The 25735-nt window shown below is 49.1% G+C and overlaps 1 protein-coding gene across 5 annotated transcripts in view; it reads right to left on the reverse strand.

Moving 5' to 3' along the window:
- Positions 1–25735, reverse strand: part of PTP4A3 (protein tyrosine phosphatase 4A3) — a 98324-nt gene that overhangs the window by 18032 nt on the left and 54557 nt on the right. For 3 of the 5 annotated variants that reach the window (XM_060277567.2, XM_088676044.1, XM_088676043.1), the window contains 2 exons: positions 12044–12908; positions 6523–6615 (listed from right to left, as the gene is read on the reverse strand). In XM_060277567.2, the coding sequence (XP_060133550.1) occupies positions 6523–6615; positions 12044–12148 (198 nt within the window). In that variant the 5' untranslated portion in view covers positions 12149–12908. Of the gene's footprint in view, positions 1–6522; positions 6616–12043; positions 12909–20641; positions 20784–22597; positions 22791–25735 lie in introns of those variants that run through there. The other 2 variants (XM_060277568.2, XM_060277570.2) reach the window with 2 other exon arrangements.

A 25735-nucleotide genomic window follows, 5' to 3' on the forward strand; every position in this document is an offset into this window, starting at 1 on the left:
GAGTCCGGGCTTGAAACTAGACAGAGCTGCCTGAAAGAATACTACTGAGCTGGAAGCATGCATTCTGGAGCAGGAAGCAAAGATTACACCTGAGCGAAGCCACAACCTTCTCCCACGCCGTTCCTTGCCCTGAGCACAGAAGATTGTGCCTTAATGCCGTCTTTAATTATTTCTAATTAAAAGGGCAGAACAGGCGTTTGAAAATAATCAGTGCTTTTTCTTTTGCTGACGGCTTCAAACAATCAAAGGCAACTGCTGAAACATGCGCAATTTCATTCGTTCCCTGCGAGATAATCACAGAGGGTAACGCGAGCAGCTGGTTTCGTATACAAGCCCCTTTAAAACTCTCCGCCATTCCCTGCAGAAGTCACAGGGTGAGCGGTCATCCAGCCTTCTTCCTGCTTTTGAGGGGGGCATTCCCTGAAGCAGGAGGGGGCTGCACCCACAGGTTATTTTTCCATATTGCTCATGACTCCCGAGCACAAAGACAACCGAGATGTCTCATAAAGGTAAAGGGAACCCTGACCGATAGGTCCAGTCGCGGACGTCTCTGGGATTGCGGCACTCATCTCGCTTTACTGGCCGAGGGAACCGGCATACAGCTTCCGGGTCATGTGACCAGCATGACTAAGCTGCTTCTGGCGAACCAGAGCAGCGCACGGAAACGCCGTTTACCTTCCCGCTGGAGCGGTACCTATTTATCTACTTGCACTTTGACGTGCTTTCGAACTGCTTGGTTGGCAGGAGCTGGGACCTAGCAATGGGAGCTCAGCCGGTCGTGGGGGTTCGAACCGCCGACCTTCTGATTGGCAAGCCCTAGGCTCCGTTAGAAATGTATAGTTGGAAGGACCCCCAAGGTAATGTAAGAATCTCAACTAAAGCATGACAGATGGCCATCCAAACTCTGCTTAAAAACCTCCAAGGAAGGAGAGCCCACCACCTCCTATAGAATCATAGAATCATAGAATCATAGAGTTGGAAGAGACCACAAGGGCCATCCAGTCCAACCCCCTGCCAAGCAGGAAACACCATCAAAGCATTCCTGACAGATGGCTGTCAAGCCTCTGCTTAAAGACCTCCAAAGAAGGAGACTCCACCACACTCCTTGGCAGCGAATTCCACTGCCGAACAGCTCTTACTGTCAGGAAGTTCTTCCTAATGTTTAGGTGGAATTTTCTTTCTTGTAGTTTGAATCCATTGCTCCGTGTCCGCTTCTCTGGAGCAGCAGAAAACAACCTTTCTCCCTCCTCTATATGACATCCTTTTATATATTTGAACATGGCTATCATATCACCCCTTAACCTTCTCTTCTCCAGGCTAAACATACCCAGCTCCCTAAGCCGTTCCTCATAAGGCATCGTTTCCAGGCCTTTGACCATTTTGGTTGCCCTCTTCTGGACACGTTCCAGCTTGTCAGTATCCTTCTTGAACTGTGGTGCCCAGAACTGGACACAGTACTCCAGGTGAGGTCTGACCAGAGCAGAATACAGTGGTACTATTACTTCCCTTGATCTAGATGCTATACTCCTATTGATGCAACCCAGAATTGCATTGGCTTTTTTAGCTGCTGCACCACACTGCTGACTCCTACCAAGACTCCTAGATCCTTTTCACATGTACTGCTCTCAAGCCAGGTGTCTCCCATCCTGTATTTGTGCCTTTCATTTTTTTTGCCCAAGTGTAGTACTTTACATTTCTCCTTGTTAAAATTCATCTTGTTTGCTTTGGCCCAGTTGTCTAATCTGTTAAGGTCATTCTGAAGTGTGATCCTGTCCTCTGGGGTGTTAGCCACCCCTCCCAATTTGGTGTCATCTGCAAACTTGCTCAGGATGCCCTCAAGACCATCATCCAAGTCATTGATAAAGATGTTGAACAAGACTGGGCCCAAGACAGAACCCTGTGGCACCCCACTAGTCACTACTCTCCAGGATGAGGAGGAGCCATTGATGAGCACCCTTTGAGTTCGGTCAGTAAGCCAGTTACAAATCCACTGAATGGTAGCATTGTCTAGCCCACATTTTACCAGCTTCTTTACAAGAATATCATGGGGCACCTTGTCAAAGGCCTTGCTGAAATCAAGATAGGCTACATCCACAGCGTTCCCTTCATCTACCAGGCTTGTAATTCTGTCAAAAAATGAGATCAGATTAGTCTGACATGACTTATTTTTCAGGAACCCATGCTGACTTTTAGTGATCACAGAGTTTCTTTCTAGGTGCTCACAGACTGTTTGCTTAATGATCTGCTCTAGAATCTTTCCTGGTATTGATGTCAGGCTGACTGGGCGGTAATTGTTTGGGTCCTCTCTTTTCCCCTTTTTGAAAATAGGGACAACATTTGCCCTCCTCCAGTCTGCTGGAACTTCGCCTGTTCTCCAGGAATTTTCAAAGATTATTGCCAGTGGTTCTGAAATCACCTCTGCCAGTTCTTTTAATACTCTTGGATGTAGTTCATCTGGCCCTGGAGACTTGAATACATCTAAACTAGCCAAGTATTCTTGTACTACCTCCTTACTTATTCTGGGCTGTGTTTCCCCTGCTGAATCATCTGCTCCATATTCTTCAGGTCGGGCGTTGTTTTCTTTCTTGGAGAAGACTGAGGCAAAGAAGGCATTGAGGAGTTCTGCCCTTTCTCTGTCCCCTGTTTGCGTTTTACCATCTTCTCCTCTGAGTGACCCCACTGTTTCCTTGTTTTTCCTGAGGGAGACCGTTCCACTGCCGGACAGCTCTTACTGTCAGAAAGTTTTTTCCTGTTTAGTCGTGTCACAGGCGATGCGTTGCGACTACTCTAGAGTAACGACTCTCCAGACCTTTGCCTTTTCATGCTTTTATTAAGTGCAGGCTATTTACAGTGCTAGAGCTATACAGGATACATCCGCTCAGTCTGACCCAGAACCCTGGAATGGCACGCTCCGCGTCCTCTTCCAACATAAGAGTCTGGGCACCCCAAATCTCCTCCCGCGTTTCCTCCTGCGTAATTCCGGAACCGGAGGGAAAAAGGGTCTCCTTTCCATGTTTTCCTTCTCCCCCTCTTTCCCCTCTCTCTCTTCCTGTCCCACGTGCAGCAGGGGCTCTCCTATGCTGCTAGAGCCCCGTCTCCTCCTTCCTCCTTGGACTCTTCCCCCTCCCCGCTGACGCTACTGCTGGTGGAAGAGCTGCTCCTCATGATGGGGGGGGGCTCTCTGTATCCTTTCCCCCTCACAAGTCGGAATCTCCTTTCTTGCAACTTGAAGCCATTGCGTCCCTCCATAGCTCTTTCGCTGCCCCTGCTACTATCCTTCAGGACACACTGACCACAGGCTCTTCACCACAGAATCTCAGATTCTAAGTCTTTCCAGCAAGTAAGATTTGGGGCTATGAGATATGAAGCCAAAGCTTCGAGGAGTCTGAGTTGGCAGTTTTAGACCAAGTCAAATGACTGGTCCATATAGATCAGTGTTGTCCTTCCTGGTTGCTAAGAGTTCTCCAGGCTTTCAGAGGCAGGGGTCTTTACCAGCCCTGCCAGAATCCAAGCCTGTTTGCATGCCAGCATAGGATCATAAAAGTGTACAAAAAGCTCAATTTATTGCATAAAATCTGCATTCCACTTTGCCTGGCCGGAATGTGAACAGAGAGACTCTGGATCAGGCCAATGCCCCATCTAGCCCAGCACCCTGTTCTCACAGCAGCCAACCAGATGCTTGTGGGAAACCCTCCCCTCCATGGATATGCCTAATTCGCTTCTGAAACCATCCAAGTGGGTGGCCATCACTGCCTCTAGTGGGAGAGAGTTCCACAGTTTAACTGTGCGCTGCGTGAAGAAATACTTTCCTTCCTTCCACCGATCCTGAATGTGTTCTTGAACTGTGGCGATGCCTCTGGTTGGAGGGATGGGTGTTCATGCATATTTTTAGAAGCATCCAAGCTTTACGTGGCTGGTACGAAACGCCCCCCAGGGTCACCGCACCATTCAGTTATCTTCTTTTCTCTGCTGGCTGCACATACTGTGTTTTCCCCTCCATAAGACACACCTTTTCCCTCCAAAGGAGGAAGAGAAAAAGTAGGGGGGGTCTTATGGAGCGAATGCCATAGCTCCCACCCGTCCCTCCTCACACCTCCCTGCGAGCGAGGAAAGCGTGCCTCTTTAACCCCATCGGGGCCGGCCGTATCTGCGCCGCTGCTGCTTCCCGCTCGCTGGCTCCGAAATGGTGGATGCGCTGAGGCTGGAAGAGTCGCCCTTTCCACAAGGATTGGGACACAGGTGGAAAGGGTGACTCTTCCAGCCTCGGCACGTCCACCATTTCGGAGCCAGTGAGTGGGAAGCGGCGGCAGCGGCACGGACATGCCCAGCCCCGATGGGGTTAAAGAGACTCGCTCCTCCCTCGCTCTTTGCTGGGCAGAGGCGCTGTGCCTCACCCAGAAAAGAGCGAGCGAACATGTCCATGCCGCTGCCACCCGCCTTGCCTCTCCTAACTGCTGCTCCTATGAGAGGCAGGCAGCGGCGAGAAACGGCAGCTTTCGAGGAGCGGCTGAAACGGTGCTGCTACTGTTGCTGCCGCCGCCTCTCCTGCTCGGGACCAGCGGCGGCGGAGGGGGGGGGGGATAAGCGGAAGAGGCGGCGGCAGCAACAGCATCACTGCAACCAGCCCGGCCTTGGCCCCTCCGCGCCCTCCTCCTCGCCGCCCCTCAGCTCGCCTTTGCCCCTGCCGCCTCGCCGCCCTGCGGGGCCCTCATGCCACCCTCGCCCTCCTCCCCCTGGCCGCTTCCACCACCTCCTCACTCTCCCCACAGGTTAGGCACGCAGGAGGGCGAGCCAACCGACGTTCCTGTCTCTTTTCTCTCACCCCCCTTCAATGACAGCCCTTGGAGTCTAGCCAAAAGCTGAGCAGCTGATGGGCAAGTCATTGGGAGTGAGACAAGGGACACTAGCGATAACAGAGGCTGCCTTTGGGGGAGGGGAGAGATAAAAACACATGGATCCTCAGGCCACAGCATGAACCACAAAAAAATCATACACCCACTGTTTCGTTCAGAATATTTTTTCCCATGTTTTCCTCCTCTAAAAACTAGGTGCGCCTTATGGTGTGAAAAATACGGTGCTTCCTCCTGTAGCCCCTAGTTCACCCCTGGGAAGTGGCCCTTGCCAGGCTGGCCACAAGGGCATGTGGCCCCTAGGCTGGAAAAGTCCCCCCACCTCTTGCCAAGGCATGCCAAATTCTAGAAGTCCCAATAGTCAGTCTCTCTTGTATGCCTCTACAAAAAGCCACGTTGCTGCCTTGCAAGGGATTATAGGAAATCAATGCCATACAACATTTGAGGTATCACTTCATTACCAAAATTTTTCAGTGCCGAGTCAAACCCTTTGGAAAATAAAATAATTCGCCAGTGTCCCTATCATTCTCTGCGCTTTGATTTCCGCTGCCTCGATGGTGCCACTTCCAAGATAACACAAACAAATAATTCCAAGGTATTTTAAGGCATGGCTTTGCTCTAGTTGATCCCATCTCCATTCATATTAATAGACTCTTAGAGCTGGAAGGGAATACCAAGGGTCATCTAGTCCAGCCCCCTGCAATGCAGGAATCTTAGCTAAAGGATCCTTGACACTAAGCCATCCAATCTCTGCTTAAAAACCTCCAAGGAAAGAGAGTCCACCAGCTTTCTAGGGCAAACATCCCCAAACTTCGGCCCTCCAGATGTTTTGGACTACATTTCCCATCTTCCCCAACCACTGGTCCTGTTAGCTAGGGATCATGGGAGTTGTAGGCCAAAACATCAGGAGGGCCGCAGTTTGGGGATGCCTGATCTAGGGACAGCGTTCCACTGTCAAACAGCTCTTACTGCCAGGAAATAATTCCAAATGTTTAGTTGGAATCTCCTTTCTTGTAACTTGAAGCCATTGGTTCGAGTCCTACCCTCCAGAGCAGGAAAAAACAAGCATACTGAGAGCTACGTTTCCCCCAGAAACAATTATTTTAGTCTTGGAGGAGATGGATACCTGCATCAACCGTATTTTACCTCACAGAGAAATGCCGTCATGTCAGGTAGGGGTGAGTGGTCTATCAATAAATCGCCTGAAACCAATTTGAAGTTAAGATTGCTTGGTTGGCTTCATAATGACAGTATATCACCACGAGGGGCCATCGCTAGGAAGGACATGCTGGAGCGATTGCTGGGAACCACTGGAGGGTTATTTCGCTCCTCTTGCTCCCTCCCTCCCTAGCCCAGGACCTCAACATCATGATATACTGGTGCATTGCGATAGTGAAGTTTGCGATTTATCACAATGTTGGAAACCAGATTATTGCAAAATCCTAATGTTAGGTGGCCACAATGTGAAGGTGCGAACAGTACAGAGCTAAAAAGCACTCCTTAAATAACCAATGTACACCAAAGCATTGTACGAGGATACCTGTCTGATGGCCTGTGAAAAGTAAAACAAAACCCACCTGGTTATCAGACCTGGAAACTGAAAGACGTTTGAGACGCTTCAGCCTCCCATACGAAGTCTTCCAAAGGCTGTCTATAGGACCAAGGCACTTACCATGACGGTGATGCCATCTTTCTCCAGCGGAGTCTTGTCATAGGTAACTTCGCAAACCCTCACGACTGTCGTCGCACCGTATTTCTTCAGGTCCTGCGCAGGAGGGGAAGAAGGGGAAAGGAGACTTTAGCTCGCCTGGCCCGGCCTGAATCATGGCTTCGCAGACTGACCACAAGGGTCATCTTGTCCAATCTCCTGCTGTGCAGGAATCTTTGGCCCAACGTGGGTCTCGAACCTGCAACCCCGAGATTAAGAGTCTCACACTCTGCCAACCGAAAACCCAGTTCAGAAAGCTGTTTTGCTTCAGTGAGGCAGGAGTCCTGCGACGGTCCCTTCCAACTCTATACAGTTCTGATTCCATAAAACTCAAATGCGGACTAAATAAAACAAGAGATCTCTTATTTGAGGGGCAGCCGCAGCTCGGTGGTAGAGCTTTGCACCCCGGGTTCAATCCCTGATGTCTCCTGTTAGGTAGCAAAAGAAGGCAAAGATCTTTTGTCAGTGAGCCACTGAGATACGAGAAGTCAGAAGGCAGCCTGCTTAAGTTCAGAAGGCAAGGGCATGAGCTGCATCCTGATCAAGGGAAGTTAAAGTGCCACTATATTCTGCCTTGGTCAGACCACAACTGGAGTTCTGAATCTTAAGAGTTGGAAGGGACCCCCAAGGGTCCTCTAGTCCAGCCCCCTTGCAATGCAGGAATCCCAGCTAAAGCATCCAAGGCAGATGGCCATCTGACCTCTGCTTTAAAACCTCCAAGGAAGGAGAGTCTAACACCTCTTGTGGGAGTCTGTTCCACTGCCAAACAGCTCTGACTGGTCAGAAAGTTTTTCCAAGTGCAGTTCTGGGCACCACAATTTAAGAAGGATGTTGACAAGCCAGAATGAGTGTAGAGGAGGGCAACCAAGATGATCAAAGGCCTGGAAACCATGCCTTATGAGGAACAGTTGCTGTTTTATTCTGGATTGTTTTATTTGATGGTTTCAATGTGTTGTAAACCAGTTTTAGATTTTTAAGCTTTAAGCTACAAAGTGGTAGAGAAATGAATACAGTAATGCCAATAATAAACTCCACTAAAAAAGATGAGTAGACAGTCCACTGTGGCGACCATAACTAGGTTTAAGGTGCCGTTTGGCGATTAGCTAATATATGGGGGACACCTGGCTCACTAGCAGTACATGTGAAAAGGATCTAGGGGTCTTGGTGGATCACAAGCTGAACACAAGCAGTGTGATGCAGCAGCAAAAAAGGCTAATGCTATTCTAGGCTGCATCAACAGATGTATAGTGTCTAGATCAAGGGAAGCAATAGTACCACTCTATTCTGCCTAGGGCTTGCCAATCAGAAGGTCGGTGGTTCGAATCCCCGTGACGGGGTAAGCTCCCGTTACTCAGTCCCTGCTCCTGAGAACCTAGCAGTTCGAAAGCACGTCAAAGTGCAAGTAGATAAATAGGTACCGCTCCGGCGGGAAGGTAAACGGCATTTCCGTGTGCTGCTCTGGTTCGCCAGAAGCAGCTTTGTCATGCTGGCCACATGACCCAGAAGCTGTCTGCAGACGAAACACCGTCTCCCTCGGCCTATAGAGCGAGATGAGCGCCGCAACCCCAGAGTCGGTCACGACTGGACCTAATGGTCAGGGGTCCTTTACATTTATACACCTTTATTTATTCTGCGTTAGTCAGGCCACACTTGGAATACTGTGTCCAATTCTGGGCACCACAATTTAAGAAGGACAGGCTGGAAGGTGGAAGGACAAGCTGGAGGGAGACCAAGATGATCAAGGGTCTGCAAACCAAGCCTTATGAGGAGCAGTTGAAGGAGCTGGGTATGTTTAGCCTGGGAAAGAGGAGACTGAGAGGCGATACGATGCCCATCTTCAAATATCTCAAGGGAAGAGGGAGCAAGCTTGCTTTCTCCTGTTCTGGAGGGTCGGACCTGAACCAATGGCTTCAAGTTACAAGAAAGGAGATTCCAAATAAACATCAGGAAGAGCTGTTTGACCGTGGGATAGAAGGTGGTGTCTTTTAAGCAGAGGTTGGATGGCCATCTGTCATGGGTGCTTTACTTGAGATTCCTGCATTGCAGGGGGTTGGACTAGATGAGCCCCGGTGTTCCCTTCCATCGCTACTATTCTATGAAGCCATCAGCCACAACTTTCTCCTCTTAGGCTGTGTGCACATTTTACCTTCAAATCACATTCCATGCGCATTTGCCCCCCCCCCCCAAATTATTCTGGGCAATGTAGTTTGCCAAGGGTTCTTTGGAATTGTGCCTCTACGAGGGGTAAACTACACTGCCCAGAATTCTTTGCTGGGGGGAAAGTTATCTGATTCTGCTTTAAAAGTTTCATCATGTAAACTTAGCCATAGTTCCCCCCCCCCAAAAAAAATTATAGGGGCGGTTGAGATGCAAGTATTCAGACTACATTTGGCAGGAGTTTTTGACCGCTTTGGCGGTTGAGCTTGTCCAGGCAAGATCTCTGGGAATGCTGAATTACGTCACCTGATAACCAAACCAGGTGCCTGGCTTGTTCTTCTTCCCAAAAGCACCGCTTGGTATTGAGCAAAGGGATTTTACTTTGCATGAATGTACTTCCTTCACTCTGCTTTGCCAAAGGTCCCTTCCTTTGTCTCTCATGCCTTGCCCCCCCCCCTAAAGCCCACCCAGCTCTGCTTAACATTTGCTGGGCAGCTTTTGCCCTCCCCTTTATACCTGGGCTTATGGCCAGGATGCTGTTTTTAGCTGTTAGTCTCTTCTCTCTCTCTCCCTCCCCCCCCCGGCCCCACTCAGGCCCCCAAAACAGCTCTGTTGTCCGCAGATGTTGATCTGGTTACGTGGGCAACTCGGCAAACTTGCAGCATACCTACCGGGATTAAAAATAAATGCCCTTGTTTGCCCTTTGAGAGAGAAGCAAGGAATATTGCTGCCTTCCCTGGCTGAAGTCTGTTTTCTCTAAAGTAGGACTTGGAAGCAGAACCTTGTGGAGGGAGGAGCGACTAGGCCAAGGATGGTGGACCTCAGCCAAGTGTAGCCTTCCAGACCTCTCTCTCTCTCTCTGGCCCATGAGATCTAGTAACTTCATCCTGTATTTAAAACCCATGACATCTACTGACAGCAAAAGACAGTCGTCGATGGCCCCACTTAGGATGGAAGCTGCATCGCGGGCATAGAAATCTAGAACTATAGAGTAGGGTCGTCAATCTCAACTAAGGCATCAATGACAGGTGGACATCCATCCTCTGTTGAAAAACTTCCAAGGAAGGCGAGTCCACCACCCTCCAAGGGAATCCGCTCCACTGTCCAACAGCTCTTACTGTCAGAAAGCTTTTCCTAGTGTTTAACCAGAATCTCCTTTCTTGTAACTTGATGCCATGGGTTCGAGTCCTACTCTCCAGCTTGCCAAAAGGCTTCTTAAATTGTGGCACCTAGAACTGGACACAGTACTCGAGGTGTGGTCTGACCAAGACAGAATAGAGTGGTACTATTACTTCCCTATGTCTGTTGATGCAGCCTAGAAAAGCATTAGCCTTTTTTGCTGCAGCATCACACTGCTGACTCCTGCTGGGCTTGTGGTCTTCTAACACCCCTGGATCTCTTTCACATGGCCTGCCAGTAAGCCAGGTGTTCCCTGTCTTGCATTTATGCATCCAATTCTTCCTGCCTAAGAGCAGAACCTGACATTTGTCCTTATTGGAATTCATTGGGTTAGTTTGGGCCCAGTTCTTCAATGTGTTAAGGTCACCTTGAATCCCAATTCTGACTTCTGCGGTATTAGCTACCCCCTCCCAGTTTGCTCTTCCAGGTGCAGGTTCCATTAGCAACTTCCATGACTCCCGGCCAGCAGGGCCAAGGATGGTGGGATTTGTAGTCGAGCGCCCTCTCGAGAGGCTAAAAGGTTGACCACCCCGTTTCAAATGGGCAACTTGCTGTTTTGGGGGGCTGATTGGAAACTCTCGGGGCTGAAGAATGATGACACTTTGAGCTCTTCCACTGGCTCCATGAAGACAGCTTTAACCTTGCTGGTCTAAATATTACCTTACTTTCAAAGGTAAACTCCTTTTGACTATTGACTCTGTTGGCCCAGCCAATTACAATTACAATTCAGCCAAAAAAATAATAATCTTTCTGCCAATCAGATCCCTTGTCAAGCAGGTAAGAACCACCTCCAGGAAAACAGGGGGGGGGAGGTACCACCCGCTGGGGGACACTGGGATTACTTGGGGGTCTGTGCTAAGGGGCAAGCAGGGTGCGGAATGACTTTCGCGCTTTGAAAAGCTGGTATTTATCCAACTAAATAGTTCTAGTTGCATTCTGAATGAATGTGCAATTAATTGTTACTGTTTTGAAATTCATTGTGTTATTATCTTCCTAAGTGGCTTGTGCAAAACAATATTCTGATTGACCCTTTTTTTTACAGGGCAGGCCAAGGGGCATTGGGGATGAGTTTATGGAACTGAGGAGTCCTGAAAGTGTCTGGGAACCACAGATCTATCCAAAATGGTTTTATTTTGCAGCCTACACGGAGAAGGACGAAAGTTCAGCAAGTGAGTAACTTTTAAGTAGGCTAAACAAACGGTCCCTCCGTCTAGGAGTTGGATGTGAAGACAGCACAACAAATTTTCTGCAGGAGCAACGGTGCCAAATGTTTGTGGCTTATCTGAATTGCTGGCAGCCAAGGTCCTTGAGAATATTCCAAGTACGTCAGAACTTCAGGTAATCTTCACATACTCTGGAGCAGGCAGGGGCTCCTATGGTGACTAAGGAGGCTTTCTGAACAAGGCACCCAACATTCAAACTGAATCCCTCTCAAGTTAACAGTGAGAGAAATGTTGGGGGGAAACACACCCTTCTTTGTTTGACATGAAAGGATGTGCAACTTCAATATAATATAATATAATATAATAATAATAATAATAATAATAATAATAATAATAATAATATATTATTTATACCCCGCCCATCTGGCTAAGTTTCCCCAGCCACTCTGGCTTAAGACTCTCACCCGCTGTCTTTAACTGGGACGGGAGACTCCCCAAATTCTACTCTACAGCTGTTCCAACTCCCTGAAACCCCTGGGAGCGCTTTTGGGGTGGGAGAGAGAAAAGAGTCTTAACTCAATGTGACCTTGACCTGAGATTGGACAGGGACTAGGAATCCCCTCCTCCCTTGCAACATTCCTGGAACAGACTCCTGGAAAAGTGATGTAGTTGATAACTTTTTTGGGTTGTATTCAAAGCAGTAAGTATGGGATTCTCCCTCCCTGGTTATCGCCTAAATCTGTCCTGCGGTTTCCCATAACCAAATAAAGCAGATTTGGGGGTGGCGGTAGTGTCCCTTGCGCAGGCTCCTCGCTCCCCTCGCACAATTGGCCGCTGCCCGTTGCGTTGTCCATCCCCCTCAAAAGCATCTGCTAGAGCGGAACCCCAATATTCTGGGTGGGACCTGCAAGCGGGCATTTAAAGCAATGGGCGAACGCAGAATCGGATTCGACCCCCGTGTTTCCAATTTGCTCAGGTGGACTTACCTCGATGAAGGTGTTCATAGTGGCGTTGGTTGGGTTGTGGGTGATCAGGAATCTCATGTTCTTGTAGCAAACCTCCACAGGCGCCGGGCGGTTCATGCGGGCCATGGTGGAGGGAGGAGTGGGGGTCTCAAGATTGGGTTGGAGGAGGAGGGAAAAAAAAAACAAATGCACACACACCAAAATCCAACACGCCCCCAAAGGAGGCGAAAAAGAAGAAGATGATTTGCAGGGCGAAAAAGGAAATGGAAGAGTTTGGCAAAAAGGCTAGCCTTTTCTCCACCCCCGACCAACACAAATGTTGTGCAAAATATTCCCAGCTTTGGGGAGAGCGCAGGCTGGATTCTCTAAACCATCCAGTTAAGAAAAAAAAAAGGAACCCTGTGCTTGCTGCTGAGCAATACTTCCAAAAAAATCAAAACAAAACCAAAACCTGCTGTAGTGTCAATTTCCTTTGTGTGTGCAATTTTAGACGTCCTTTGCTGCTGCTCTGCTTCCCTGCCTGGGCTCTCTACTCTCTCTCTCTCTCTCTCTTTCCCCTCTTTAGAAAGGCCTCTGCATTCGGTTAACCCCACCGGCGTCTGTCCTGTGCCATCACGTTACCCCATCTGGATATGTAGAATATTTCGGGGCAGCGATGGGGACCCGGGGCAGCTCAGGCTGGGGCAGCAGGCGGCAAAAGTCCTCCTCGGGCTGCAAGAGCCATGCACAGGAGACCTGAATGGTGAAGCCCAGCGACTCAGGGTGCCCAGTTTGGGGCGGGGAGGCGGCGTCCTTCCTTCAGCGGGCAGGATGTTGCGCGGCGCAGTGCTCAAAGCTGCGCCCGGGACCCTCCATAAATCCACAGCCTTTCAGCATACGAGACAATCTGGAAGAAGGGGAAATTGGGGGGGGGGGGGAGAGAGAGAGAGAGAAAGAAGAGAAGGGTCTCTGGTCAGTGGAAGAGTCTCCATCGATAGGGACATGTTCAAGGGAAATAAGAGTTATAGCACAAAGGTGAAAATTTAAAGCCGTCACGGGCATCTAAGGACTTGTAGTTTCACCTGCCTGCTTCATGAGCTACAGAACTGACTTTCAGCCCAAAGTCCAATGAATGCAGAATCATATCAGAGGGACATCTAGCCCAACACACACTCACTCACACTCTCTCTCTCTGAAATGAACATTTCAAAACATTCATTTAAACCTTAAGTCAATGACTTCGCTCCTTCTCTTTCCGTGGCTCATTTTGCGTACCGTAACACACCTTTACAAAAACTAAACCATCCAGTAAATCCACTGTTACATCTATCAAAACTTATTAACGCCGTTGAATTTATCTTAACACTACCAGCGTTTTTAAATGAACACAGTTTTCACCCATGTATTCAGTAAACAGGTTCCAGTTTTCTTTAAATGTACATTCTTCTTTGTTCTCTTATTCCATACGTTAAATCTGCAAGCTGCCCAACTCTCTCTCAATGCAGACGGCAACTTCCTTTTTTAGATAAAGCTCGTTTATCTATGACGTTTTTACGCCTCCTTTTCCTCCAATGAGTTTAGGGTGGTGTATGTGGTTCTACCCCCCCCCCCCGGGCGTTTCATCCTCAGTGTTCAAAATTTGCCAGGCGCCAAGTGCATTTTGTACCTGGCTATCTATCGGCCACTGAAGATGCCAGGGCGCCAGGATGGCACCTAACACTTCTGCCATCTGGAGCTGCATGCCTGGGGATCGTTGCATCTCGACTGTTTTCGCACACTAACACTCCCATCCTGTGGAATTCGATCTGTTATATTTTATCCGCACAATCGGAATGAATTTCAGGAAACCAAAATGCTTTTTCTTTTTCAGGCTGAGCAGGATCAGTCACCATTCAGGAAAAAAAGAGGCCAATATATGTGTGGACTGTCTCTAGATCAGAGGTGGCCAACTTCCAAGAAACTGCGATCTACTCACAGAGTTAAAAACTGGCAGCGATCTACCCCCTTCAGGTCAAGCTTTTTTTTTTTTAGGAAGGAAAGCCCTGTTTTGGGGGGTTCACGTAAAAGTTGTTGAGCTTCTTTGGGAAGGAGGAAAGTGATATTGGAAGGAAAGCCCTGTTTTTGGTGGTTCAGGTCATTTTAGGGGTGCAAGGCAAAGGTGCTGAGTTTTTTTAAGGGAACCAAAGTTTTTAGCTTCTTTGGGGGGAGCCACTGATCTACCTACCGGTGATCTACCACAGACATCCAGTGATCTACCGGTAGATCACAATCTACCTGTTGGACATGCCTGCTCTAGATCAAGTAGCTTTTCTTCTTTCAGTTCTCAAAGTTCTTAACCCACCTCAAGGCTGTCCTCTGAACTAGACCAATGTTTTAACTGAGAATCAAACATTTGGAAAAAGAAGACTATAGAACCGTCTTGCCCCAAAATGGCAACCAGATGTTCCATTTCGGCGACTGCAACCTTGATTTAAAGGAGCCATTTGGCACCTAGTTTATATATATGAATTTATAGATACATAGTACAGTGGTACCTTGATAATAATAATAATAATAATAATAATAATGTATTATTTATACCACGCCCATCTGGCTGGGTTTCTCAAACTTAATCCATTCTGGATGTCTGTTCCAAAACCAAGGTGTGCTTTCCCACAGAAAGCAATACAAAATGGATTGATCCGTTCCAGACTTTTAAAAGCAACCCCTAAAACAGCAACTTAACATGAATTTTACTATCTAATGAGAAAACTGATCCATAAAATGAAAGCAATAAACAATGTACTGACTGCAGTCATACAATCAATCAATCAGTAACTGAACTGCGTTCCAACCGAACAAAAAAAGCAAAATAAATAGCAAAAACAGACAGACCTCAGCGTAACACTCAAAACAGAAGTGTGGCACTCAAATCGGAAGCGTAACGCTCAAAACGGAGCACGTTCGGCTTCTGATAAAAGTTCACAAACTGGAACGCTTACTTCTGGGTTTCCAGCGTTTGGGTTCCAAGTTGTTTGAGTACCGAGGGATTTGAGAACTAAGGTACCAAGGTACGCTGGTAGGAAGCACTATCTAAACACTTCGTTGAAAACAACAACAACAACAACAACAACAGGCACCCACTTTTCTATCCAGTACGGAGGAGTGTTGCACAGCAGATAATCTCTCCCCCGCTCTCTCTCTCTTTGCTAGGAAGTGGGACCCAAAAGGTTGACATCACTAGCCTGAGCATGCCCAGCCTATTCTGCTGTCACAGGATGTGACATGAGGTCACAATATGGACCAGGGAAGCCAGCCTCTAGCCAAGGGGGAGCAAGGTCTTTTTCTCTTTTGCAAACCGCTTTGAGACGTTTTGCAACCAGGAGGTGTACAAAGTTTACAAAATGAATAGGACTAAAACGACAGAAGTAGGGGGTGGGGAGAGAATAGGTGCCTTTCTAAATCTGCCCCCGTTCTTCATCCTCCATTAATCCTGCACTGGGAAGGGGCTGGACTAGACCAGTGTTAGAAACTCAAAGTATGTAAGATAGGAATCAAACAGCTCCTTGAACCAGGGTTACGGTGACCAAAATGGAATGTCTAGCTGCCATTTGGGGGCCAGGCGGCTCAAAGGTCGTATTTTTTCAATATGACTCTTTGGTTCCTCAAATTCATTCTTTTTTATATTTAAATTCTTATTGGTTTTATAAACTTTACACAAAATCCAATTCATACACTTTTCTTAGCGATTCGACTTCCCATCCTTACATTCATGAGGTTTTCCCCTACAGATAAATTACGTACCTCTACTTACGAATAACTCTACAGTGGTGCCTTGCTTTTTGCATTGCGAGTTTTGCATTGCGAGAGGCATTCGTAAGACGACAAAATTTTCTATGACCGCCGCTTCGTGTTATGAAGCGCGGCTATAGAAAGCGGCAAAGGAAGATCAGCTGTCAGCGCGGGAAGCTGACAGCTAACCTTCCTTTGCCAGGGGGGACGGAGCCGAAACGCGGCGGTGCGGCGGCTGCCCCTGCCTGTCTTCCCCTTGGCTCGGGGAAAACAGGCGGGGGCAAGCAGTGCCCGCTGTGATTCGGCTCCGCCCCCCGGAGCCACCGCACCACCGGGGAAGACAGGCGGCGGGGGGAGAAGTGCTTCTCTCCCCCGCCGCCTCGCTGCGCACCAGCGGCATATGACGGCGCTTCGGAGAAGGTCTCCGAAGCGCCGTCTTATGTTGGGGGAGGCAGGCGGGAGGCGGCGGCGGGAGAAGCTCTTCTCCCGCCGCCGCTTCTCGCCCCGCAAATCCGGCATGGAGCACAACTTCGGAGACCTCCGTGTCGGGGGAGGCAGGCGGGAGAAGAAAAAGTGTGGGTTAAGGTCCGTAAAATACGGTAATTTTTTTTTGCTTCTTGGGGGGGGGAAGCTGCCCCCCTCACCCCTTGCTGGGTACGCCCATGGTTGCAACTGACCCATAGCCAGTTGCAAAATCATCCTGGCAAATTTCAACTGCTGGGTTAAACGACCCTTGGGGTCCTTTCTACCTCTACAATTCTGTAATGAAGGGGATCACAGCAAATGATCCGAGAGCCCAGCGAACTCAGGGAATGGAGATGGCACCATGTTTTAATGAGTCTGTGTGTCAAAGCAAGAGGATTTTGACAGTCTGAGTGCAGCTTCTCCCAGGAAGCTACTTTATACCAGATCAGAATATCTGACCGCCTAGCGCTGTCACTGGATGTCAGACTGGATGGCTAGCAGCTCTCTAGCCAAGGTAGGTCTTTGTCAACACCTTCTACCTGGTCCTTTCTCAACTGGAGATGCCTCAACCAGTGTGATGTGATGTGACCTTTGCCAGGAAGGAAAGCATCTGGACCAAGCATATTGAGATGGTTGCCTGTGGACATCACCCCTCTCCCCCTTCTTGCCTCTGCCTGCTGCCAGGCGTATGGAATGGACTTCCCAACTGCACCCGGAACCTGAAACCTGCAACGCTAGCAAGTTTGGAGCCGACTCATACATATGCAAGCATCGGTTGCAAACAGCCGTTACTGAACAACTTGCAGCTGAATATTGTAAACTGCTGACTCAGAAGAGCAAGGTGGTTCGGTGACCTCGGGTGATTTTGAAGTTTTGCCCGTGGTTCATCAGCATGCATGAACTTGCCCTTGTCAGGGATTCAAAAGATGAGGAAATAAATATGTCACCGGATGTGGGGCAGAGACACTACACTCGCTTCCTGGCAGGAGAGCTGCGGCTGTTTGCAGGAGGAAAGAGGAGGAAGGAAGGAAGGAAGGAAGAGGAGAGGAGGAGGAGGAGTGTGGATTTGATACCCTGCTTTATCACTCCCCTTAAGGAGTCTCAAAGCCGACTAACAATCTCCTTTCCCTTCCTCCCCCACAACAAACACTCTGTGAGGTGAGTGATGCTGAGAGACTTCAGAGAAGTGTGACTAGTCCAAGGTCACCCAGCAGCTGCATGTGGAGCGGGAAACGAACCCGGTTCACCCGATTACGAAGCCACTGCTCTTAACCACTACACCACACTGGCTCTCAGTGGAGGTCAGTGCGGCACAAACACACTGGCAGAGCCTCTCTGGTGCGCCTGCTGCTGCTGTGTTTGCACCGAGCTGACTTCCCTGCTACCTCCCCACCTCCCCCGGTGAGCAGCGGTGTCCACTTGCTGGGAAAAGAGAGACATATTTTCCTGCTGCTGTGTGCATACACACCTAGACCAGATCTGCCCAGAGCCGCCCTGTTTCCTTCCAGCGGAGGAAGAAGCAGCAATTTCTGCAACTGAGGCATTGGCAGCAAGGCAAGCACAGATGAAGCAATTTGAAGACGCCTGGCTGGGGTCACACTCTCACACACATCTCAGGTCAAAATTCAACAACAGAATAGACCATCTGTCCATTTCTAGATGGTGTCCACGCAACCCCACCTGGGTTAAAAAACCTGCTCAGGTAGCAGCACACCTGAGATTCTTCTCCCTGGGCCTCTGAGTGGGATTGTGAACAGAAGGAGCTGAAACAGCTTCTATGACTGTGCTGGGTGACCTTCACAAACCCCAAGGAGCCAGCCCCAGAGCTTGGCATCCACCAACAATTCCTGACAAAGAGATTATCTTCTGCCCCTTGTTTCAGGAAACTCTCTGAGGTCCGGAGTCACCCTCCTTTCCATAGCCACCAGAACCTGCCTGGTCCGTCATCCCTGCCCCCAAGGAGGTAGGCGAGAGAATAAGCTTCACCCCCTTTGTCTCTTCTTACCCTCCTTTGTCTTAGGAATGCACCAGAGGAACACCTAGTAAATGCACAGGAATGTATTACAGTGGTGCCTCGCTAGACGAATTTAATTCGTTCCACGGGTCTTTTCTTATAACGAAAAATTCGTCTAGCGAATCCCATAGGAATGCATTGAATTTTTTTTTTGCCCATAGGAATGCATTAATTGAATTTCAATGCATTCCTATGGGAAACCGCGATTCGCTAGACGAATTTTTCATAAAACGAATTCGTCTAGCAAGGCAACCTCCGCTCGAAAAATCCTTTCGTTAAGCGAAAATTTCGTTAAGCAGGGCATTCGTTAAGCGAGGCACGACTGTACATGAATCCTGCACAGTGGCAGAGCTCCTGTTTTGCATGCAGAAAGCCCCCAGCTCAATCACTGGCGTAGCACCTGCAGCTGAAAAGGACCAGGTAAGTTGTTGATGGGAAGGACCTCTGCCTGAGATCGGAGAGCTGGAGTAGACAAGTCAAATAGTCTGATCTGCTGCAAAGACGGTGTCCTACAAGTTCCAATCTTCCCAACGACCTTATATCCTGTTCTGTTCCACTTTAACTGCAACGGCTTGCAGCACGGAGATGAATTTGCCTACAGCCTTATTAAGTTCTGATTAGCCCTCCCCTACTGGGGAAATCCCAGGCCAGGAAAGTTGTGGCAATGATGTGGTATCAGACCACGTTGACGGCACCTGTAAGAGGGAACGGCCAAGAGCTTGTCAACGCCGCTTTGAACTTTTATCTCGCTCTCTCCCGAGAGCCCTGCCAAAAAAGCAAGATCTAGCCATGGCCTCATTTCTTCCTTTGAAAAGATCTCGGCCCTGGCTACATGGGCAAGAGATTTGCATCTCTCCACCGGGCCAAGAGACGGGGTGCTAATCCGAAGCAGACCAAACAGCTTCTTGGACCGGCTACAACACCGCTGGTTCTTTTGGGAGAGATGCAAGCACTGAGAAACATATGCTCTACTCGGCAGATCGCAAATATTCACACACCCCACCCCTCCAGGAAAGAATTGCTTTTACCGAGGCTCAAAGAGAGAAGCGTGGAAAAGGGGGCACACACGACATGCCCAGAAAGCAAAACAAAAGAACAGGTTGCCCGATAGCGGAGGCTCCCAGCTGTGGGGAACGGGTGTGTCCTAAAAAATTTCCTGTCCCTTCCCTATTGTTCCCGAAATCAGTCCTGGGCGAGGCTTTCCTACCATCCCATTAACCGCAGCCATGCCCTTCCTCAAAGATGCCAGATTACAGACTGTAAACCCTCCAGAACAGGGGAATTCAGAGCATGGGTATGTAAAGTAAAAATGTATAGGGTTTTTTCTTTAATTAAACAAAAAAACCAAATTTACTTATGATGAAGGATTTGCCACAATATGCCCTGCGGTGCAGCGCTATCAGTAAAGACAGGCCAGCTGACTTAGAAGAAGCCAACAACTTTTGTGTCCCATTAACACAAGAGAAAGAAAAGAAGGTGCGAGAGAAACCAAAAAAATCTTGTTTCCTATCCGCAGTGTTGATAACCACCGGTGGGTGGGATGGGGCTAGGTACATTTCAAGAAGTCTCCAGCCTCATTAATTACCTCGCGAAACTGAGGAGATGGGACCGGGTTGAATAGAATTCAGTTTATTCTGTTGCAATGAAATGTGTGTCGCCTCGGTTTCCTCTTCTGTAGGCTCAGACATGTTTAGAACAGCTTTAAACAAAAGACCCTACAAACTACCCTGTTTCTCTTATTTTAAGACGTAGTCATAAAATAAGCCATAGCAGGATTTTTAAGCATTCAAGGAATATAAGCCATACCCCGAAAATAAGACATACTGATAGGCGCAGCAGCAATGCCAGCTGCGGCAGGAGGAGGAGGAAAAAAATAAGACATCCCCAGTGTTGTTGTTTTTTTGAAAAATAAATATAAGACGGTGTCTTATTTTCGGAGAAACACGTGTACAAGCCGAAATCCAGGATGCATAATATCGGTAAGTCTCTGACCCATCCGATGTGAAACCTCTGCAATCGTATCAGAATCAGAGAGCACTGGATTGGGACCAATACAGTAATTTTATTGGTGCTTAATGACTACCCAAGCCTCACTTTGCTTCTCAAACAATGGCAGTCTTATTCTTTCCTTTGATGCTAATCACACACACACAGAGAGAGAGAGAGAGAGAGAGAGCGCTAGCTGGCTTTTCACTGCTGAAGCAAGCCTTCCTTTTTAAAAAAAGAAAAAGGAGTTGAACTATTTTAGGTTCAATGTGCTCACTTTGCAACGAGACTAGGGGCTCTGCAGAGAGAGACAGGCCCATCCTTCTCAAGAGAGGGGATGCCTTTTGAAGGAAATCACGCACCAAAAACGAGTGTGCGGGGATGACAGCCGACGGACGCCTTACCTTCCCCTGTTCAGAGATTCCCAACACAACGCACATCGAACACTGGTGTGGCAAGCCGAGGCACGCACTACAATCCTCACACGGCTCCAAAAGCACTGGGTAAGCCTCGGGACGTGGTTCTGTGAGCAGGTTCCGGGTCCATTGAGGGCAGAAGGCTCCTAAAACTTCCCAATGTTACCTTCGCTTTGCGCGAAGGTGCTTCTCCCACCTCCTCAGAGGCATTTTGCTTCCCAGTCCCTGCCTCTTCTCTTCTCTCTGAAGTAGGAGAGGCACTCCTGCGAGCGGCCAGAAAGCCTCTCCGTGCGTGGCGGAAGGAGCACCGGCAAGCGTGAGCCTCGGGTGCGCTGGGGCTCGCTCTGGCAGCGACTCAAGAGCTCTGAAGCTTGCAACGTGCTAAGAATAAGCCGGAGGCAAGCATCAGCTATGCGCGCCCCTCCTACGGAAGCCTTGGGTGTGCCAGGCCCTCGTCACACCAGCAGTTTCCTCTTATTTCCAACCCAGAAACTGCTGTGTCGAGAGAGAGAGAGAGACGAGCGCACAAACATCCGCAGACCAGAAACACGCTGAATCGGAAACGGACTGGGATCGCTGCCAGCGACGCCGGCTCGCTTGGGTAGCCAGGGCCAGGAATTGGGGTGAGAGAGAGGGGGGAGGGTTGGTGTTGCTCTAAGGATCCCAGGGCTTTTGGGGAGGAGAACCCCCTCGTCTTGCAGATTCTAAGTCTTTGTAACAAGTGGGGTTGTGAGAAAAGACAAACTGAGATATGAAGCCAAAACTTCGGGGAGTCTTGGTTTTAGACCAAGCCAGGCCACGGGGTCCATATAGATCAGTGTTGTCTGTCCTGACTGCCAAGGGGTCTCCAGGGTTTCAGAGGCAGGGGTCTTTGGACTGAACCCAAGACTTCTTGTACACCATGCATAGATAGGATCATAGAATTGTACAGTTGGAAGGGATCCCCCGAAGGTCCTCTAGTCCAACCCCCTGCAATGCAAGAATCTCAACTACCACTATTCGTTATCATTGCTGTCAAACTCATTTCAGGTAGAAAAGGAGGAAAGGATTCTGTTCTTACAGTTGTATTTTTTTTGGGGGGGGTGTATGCATGAGATCATAGAATGCTAGGTTTGGAAGGTACCCTAAGAGTCATCTAGTCCAATCCCCTGCAATGCAGGAATCGCAACTAAAGCATCCATGACAGATGGCCATCCAACCTCTGCTTAAAAACCTCCAAGGAAGGAGAGTCCACCACCTCCCGAGGGAGACCGTTCCACTGTCAAGCAGCTCTGTCAGAAAGCTCTTTCTGATGTTCAGTCGGAATCTCCTTCCTTGTAATCTGAATCCATCGATTCAGTTCCTACCCTTCGAACCAGCAGCAAACAAGCATGATCCGTCTTCCATGTGACAGTCTTGAGATATTTGAAGATGGCTATCATATCACCTCTCTGTTTCCTCTTCTCCAAGCTAAACATGTCCCGCTCTGTTCCCCCTACGGGGCTCTCCTACAATTCAAATTCTCTCCTACTAAGCGATGGACCTTCCCCAACAGAAGAACCCGCCTGGGACTTTGAAAATACCCCCCCCCCCCAACTTGGCAACTTTCCCCCCACAATGTATTTACTCCTGCTTTCCTTTTTCCAGAACCCCTACCAGCTTGCTGCAACATGTTGCTTTGACGAGCTGGTAAATTATAAATTTGGAAATCTGCAAACCCATAGCTTAGGAAGAGCTGCGTGTTAACCAAACCTGGGTTTGGTTAAAGGAAGGGAGGAAGAAGCAATTTTGAAAGCAGCTTTAAGAAGGCATCGCCCGTCCACGCAGGAACCTTCTGTTGTAGGAAGTACAAAGCGTTCGTCCCAGGGTGGGGGAAAGAGGCTCGGGAGAATCGCTCGCTGAAGTTCCTCTCCTACAATAACAGAACCCGTCCCTGGAGTCTCACTTCCGACACCCGAGGCTTACCTTTCAGAAGAGGAGCACCCCCAGGTTGCCCAAACGCCTCTTGCAGCCAGATTTTCGCCCTGCTGAGGACTGCTCAGTCCCCCTTCGAAGAGGCTGCCGGCTAAGCCAGTGGCGTGATCTGCCTGACAGCTCTTGTTTTGCAACGCTTACCTTCAGCAGGGTCATCGGCTGCTTAGCACCGCGTGCACACAGCCTCAAAATAGAACACAAGGGCTAAGCACATAAGTAAACGGGAACAGGGAAGCCGAATGAAGCGAGGGATACGCCAGCCGGCAAGGGGGACGGATGGACGAGAGAGAGAATCTTTGTCGATCGCTCCCCCTCTGCACAAAACAGCAGCAGCAGCAACGAAAAAGGAGAAGGCAACTTTTTTTGTTATAAAGAGAGTCCCATGCCAGCTGTTGTTGTTGTTGCTGCTGCTACAGGCTACTTCCTGCTGCTAGCAACTTTGCATTTTGGTGGGTGCCTGTGAGAGGCAGGCGATATAAAGGCTTCAGAATGTGGCAGGGAGGCAAATGCCCAAGGAGGAGACCCCTTCCAACTTTTGCAGCCCTTGGGAAATATTATTGCTGTTTCTAAATCCCATTAGCTTTTAAGTGCAAGCCCTGTTCATCTGGCTCACCCTTGCTACCAGTGTAGGTCATGTTAAATCTACACACACACACACACACACACACACACACACGCCAAAGCTCTAAGCTTGAATCTCAGAAGCCAGGTCTCTCTCTCTCTCTCTCTCTCTGTGTGTGTGTGTGTGTGTGTGTGTGTGTGCACATTTGCAGTAGCATTTTTTTTTTTTGCGGGGAGAGGGAGCGATTCAGTGTTGCACAAATCTAACTGCCCTCTTCTGTGACTAAAAAAGAGAATCTTGCAAATGAAGCTTACTGGTGCAGATCTGCTTATTTTAGGTAACGCGTGCAGGTCGCAAGCAATTCAGTGTTTCCAGGTGCAAAGATGAGCTCTGCGTTTGTGCTTGTAAAATGTGAGAAGGCATGCGCATGCCTGAGTGTGCACAATGCGCAAACTGTTCCACCAGCGGTCTCTAGAGTTACCCGTTCCCAGCAAGGTTGCATCCATATCCCATTTTACAGTAATTATGAGCAGTACTTATAACAACGACAGTACCTTGGAGAGTTTTACAGCGGCGATAGTAATGGAAAACCACTATTAAAAAAATTGCAAGCAGTTACTCCCAGTGGTGCTATACCACCGCCTCTGGCAACTTAGGGATAATGTTGATAACCAGCAAGCCCCAAAGGCATATAGGGCTTATAATGCTAAGGAAGAAATTATCCCTTGACCCATAGTTCTTGATGATGTGATTAAACAGCCCTACACGTGGGACGTGGAGCGGGGAGCAAACCGGGCGAGAAGTTCTGGTATCCCCCTTGGGAGAGAGGGGAGCAAAGCGGAGCTGCTTGGCCAGGGGTCTATTTATAACCGTAAATCACATCGCCGAGCCTGCCAGAGCCAGGATGCAGCCGCTGGGCTAAGGCAGCTTTGAAGGACATGCCCTCATATCCTGTGCAAACTTCTCAGGGCTGTTTGAGAAACATTGGCAGGCTCCTCTCTCGCAATGGACACCTGCCCCACAGCTGCTTGGCGCACACATCTGGCTTTTGTTTTCAAGATGGCAGGGGGAGGGAATCGCTTCGATTTTACGAAAACACTTAAAGAAGCTAAGAACAGCCCTGTTAGTTTCGACCAAATAAAATCCACCTAGTTCAGCATCCTGTTCCCACCACAACCCCTCAATAGCAGACAAGCCTATCCGGAAGCAAAGAAGAAAAGCACAAAGGGGGCGCTGTTCCCTCTTTGCTGTGCCCAGAATTGGAGAGCTGGAAGGGACCCCCGAGGGTCATCTTGCTCAGCCCCCTACCATAGCTGCCAAGTCTCCTGTATACGCCGGGAAATCCCCATTTTTCCAGCTGTTCCTAGCTGGAAAAACGGGTTTCCCCCCCCCCCGGTTTATTCTGGCGCGGCGGCCATTTTGGAACTGGGCAGAGCATGCTCAGAAGCGACTTTTGATGCTGCTCTGCCCAGTTCCAAAATGGCTGCAGTGCGACTTCTGGCGCGGCGGCCATTTTGGAACTGGGCAGAGCAGCATCAAAAGTCACTTCTGAGCATGCTCCGCCCAGTTCCAAAATGGCGGCAGTGCTACTTCCGGTCTGCTACTTCTGGCCTGGTCCCTTATTTCTCCGACAGCAACTTGGCAGGTATGCCCCCTATATGCCTATAATTCAATTGTGTCTGGGATCTACCATGAATGCAGCCTCCTGAAAATCCAAGCACGCTTGCACAGACCAGTGGACAAGCATGCCTTGAAAACTTCACCGGGTCGATGAAAACAGGAAACAGAGTGCTAGTTGGCTCCGCCGCCAGCCTCTCCAGATTTGGAAAGGGTTTATTTGCTCCTTCACCAGGCTAATTTCATCTGGGTCAGGCTCTCTTCTCTTCCTAGCCAGCCTGCCCCCCATACAGATGCACAGAGCCTGCATGGGGTTTCGTAATCCCAGCCAAACCAACAAGCGCCCCTTTCCCCACAAGGCTAAGCTTGCGAACATTCCGCTGACAGTTCTATCAGTCACAGAATGCCCACAAACATTTCAACATCACTTGCAGTAAACAAACCAGCGTCCGAACGCTTCAACGCCGGCAAAATGTACACTGTGCAGGCGGGCACAAAAGACACACACACACACACACACACACACACACATACATACATACAGGCAGAGCCAACAATGACGCCAGCTCACCACCTGCCAAGCTATTATTCATCTGGCACCTCTCTGCATGCATCACAGAAGGAGTAAGTGCTCAGGAGGACTTAGGGAAGGATCACAGGGAGATCAAACTCTTAACCAACTTGATCCAGATTTCAAACACATCGAAAGCTACTGAAGTGGAAAAGGCTAAGGAGGCATCTTCTCCCCACCGTTCTCTGGGGAGAATTTCGCCCTGAAACGTGGACTGGGGACCCCAGGGAATGCACGGCGCATGTGTTTTCTTTGCACCATGTACATTGCGTCGTGACGCAGGGTATTCCAGAGCAATATACTCTGAAATGGAGCAAACTGCATGACTGGCCCCTCCTGCAGGTCACAGAGCAAACCTCCTCCTCCTGTTGCCGCCACA

Source organism: Zootoca vivipara, chromosome 8 (genome assembly GCF_965207765.1).
Source record: "Zootoca vivipara chromosome 8, rZooViv2.hap1.1, whole genome shotgun sequence".
NCBI classification, from domain to species: Eukaryota; Metazoa; Chordata; class Lepidosauria; order Squamata; family Lacertidae; genus Zootoca; species Zootoca vivipara.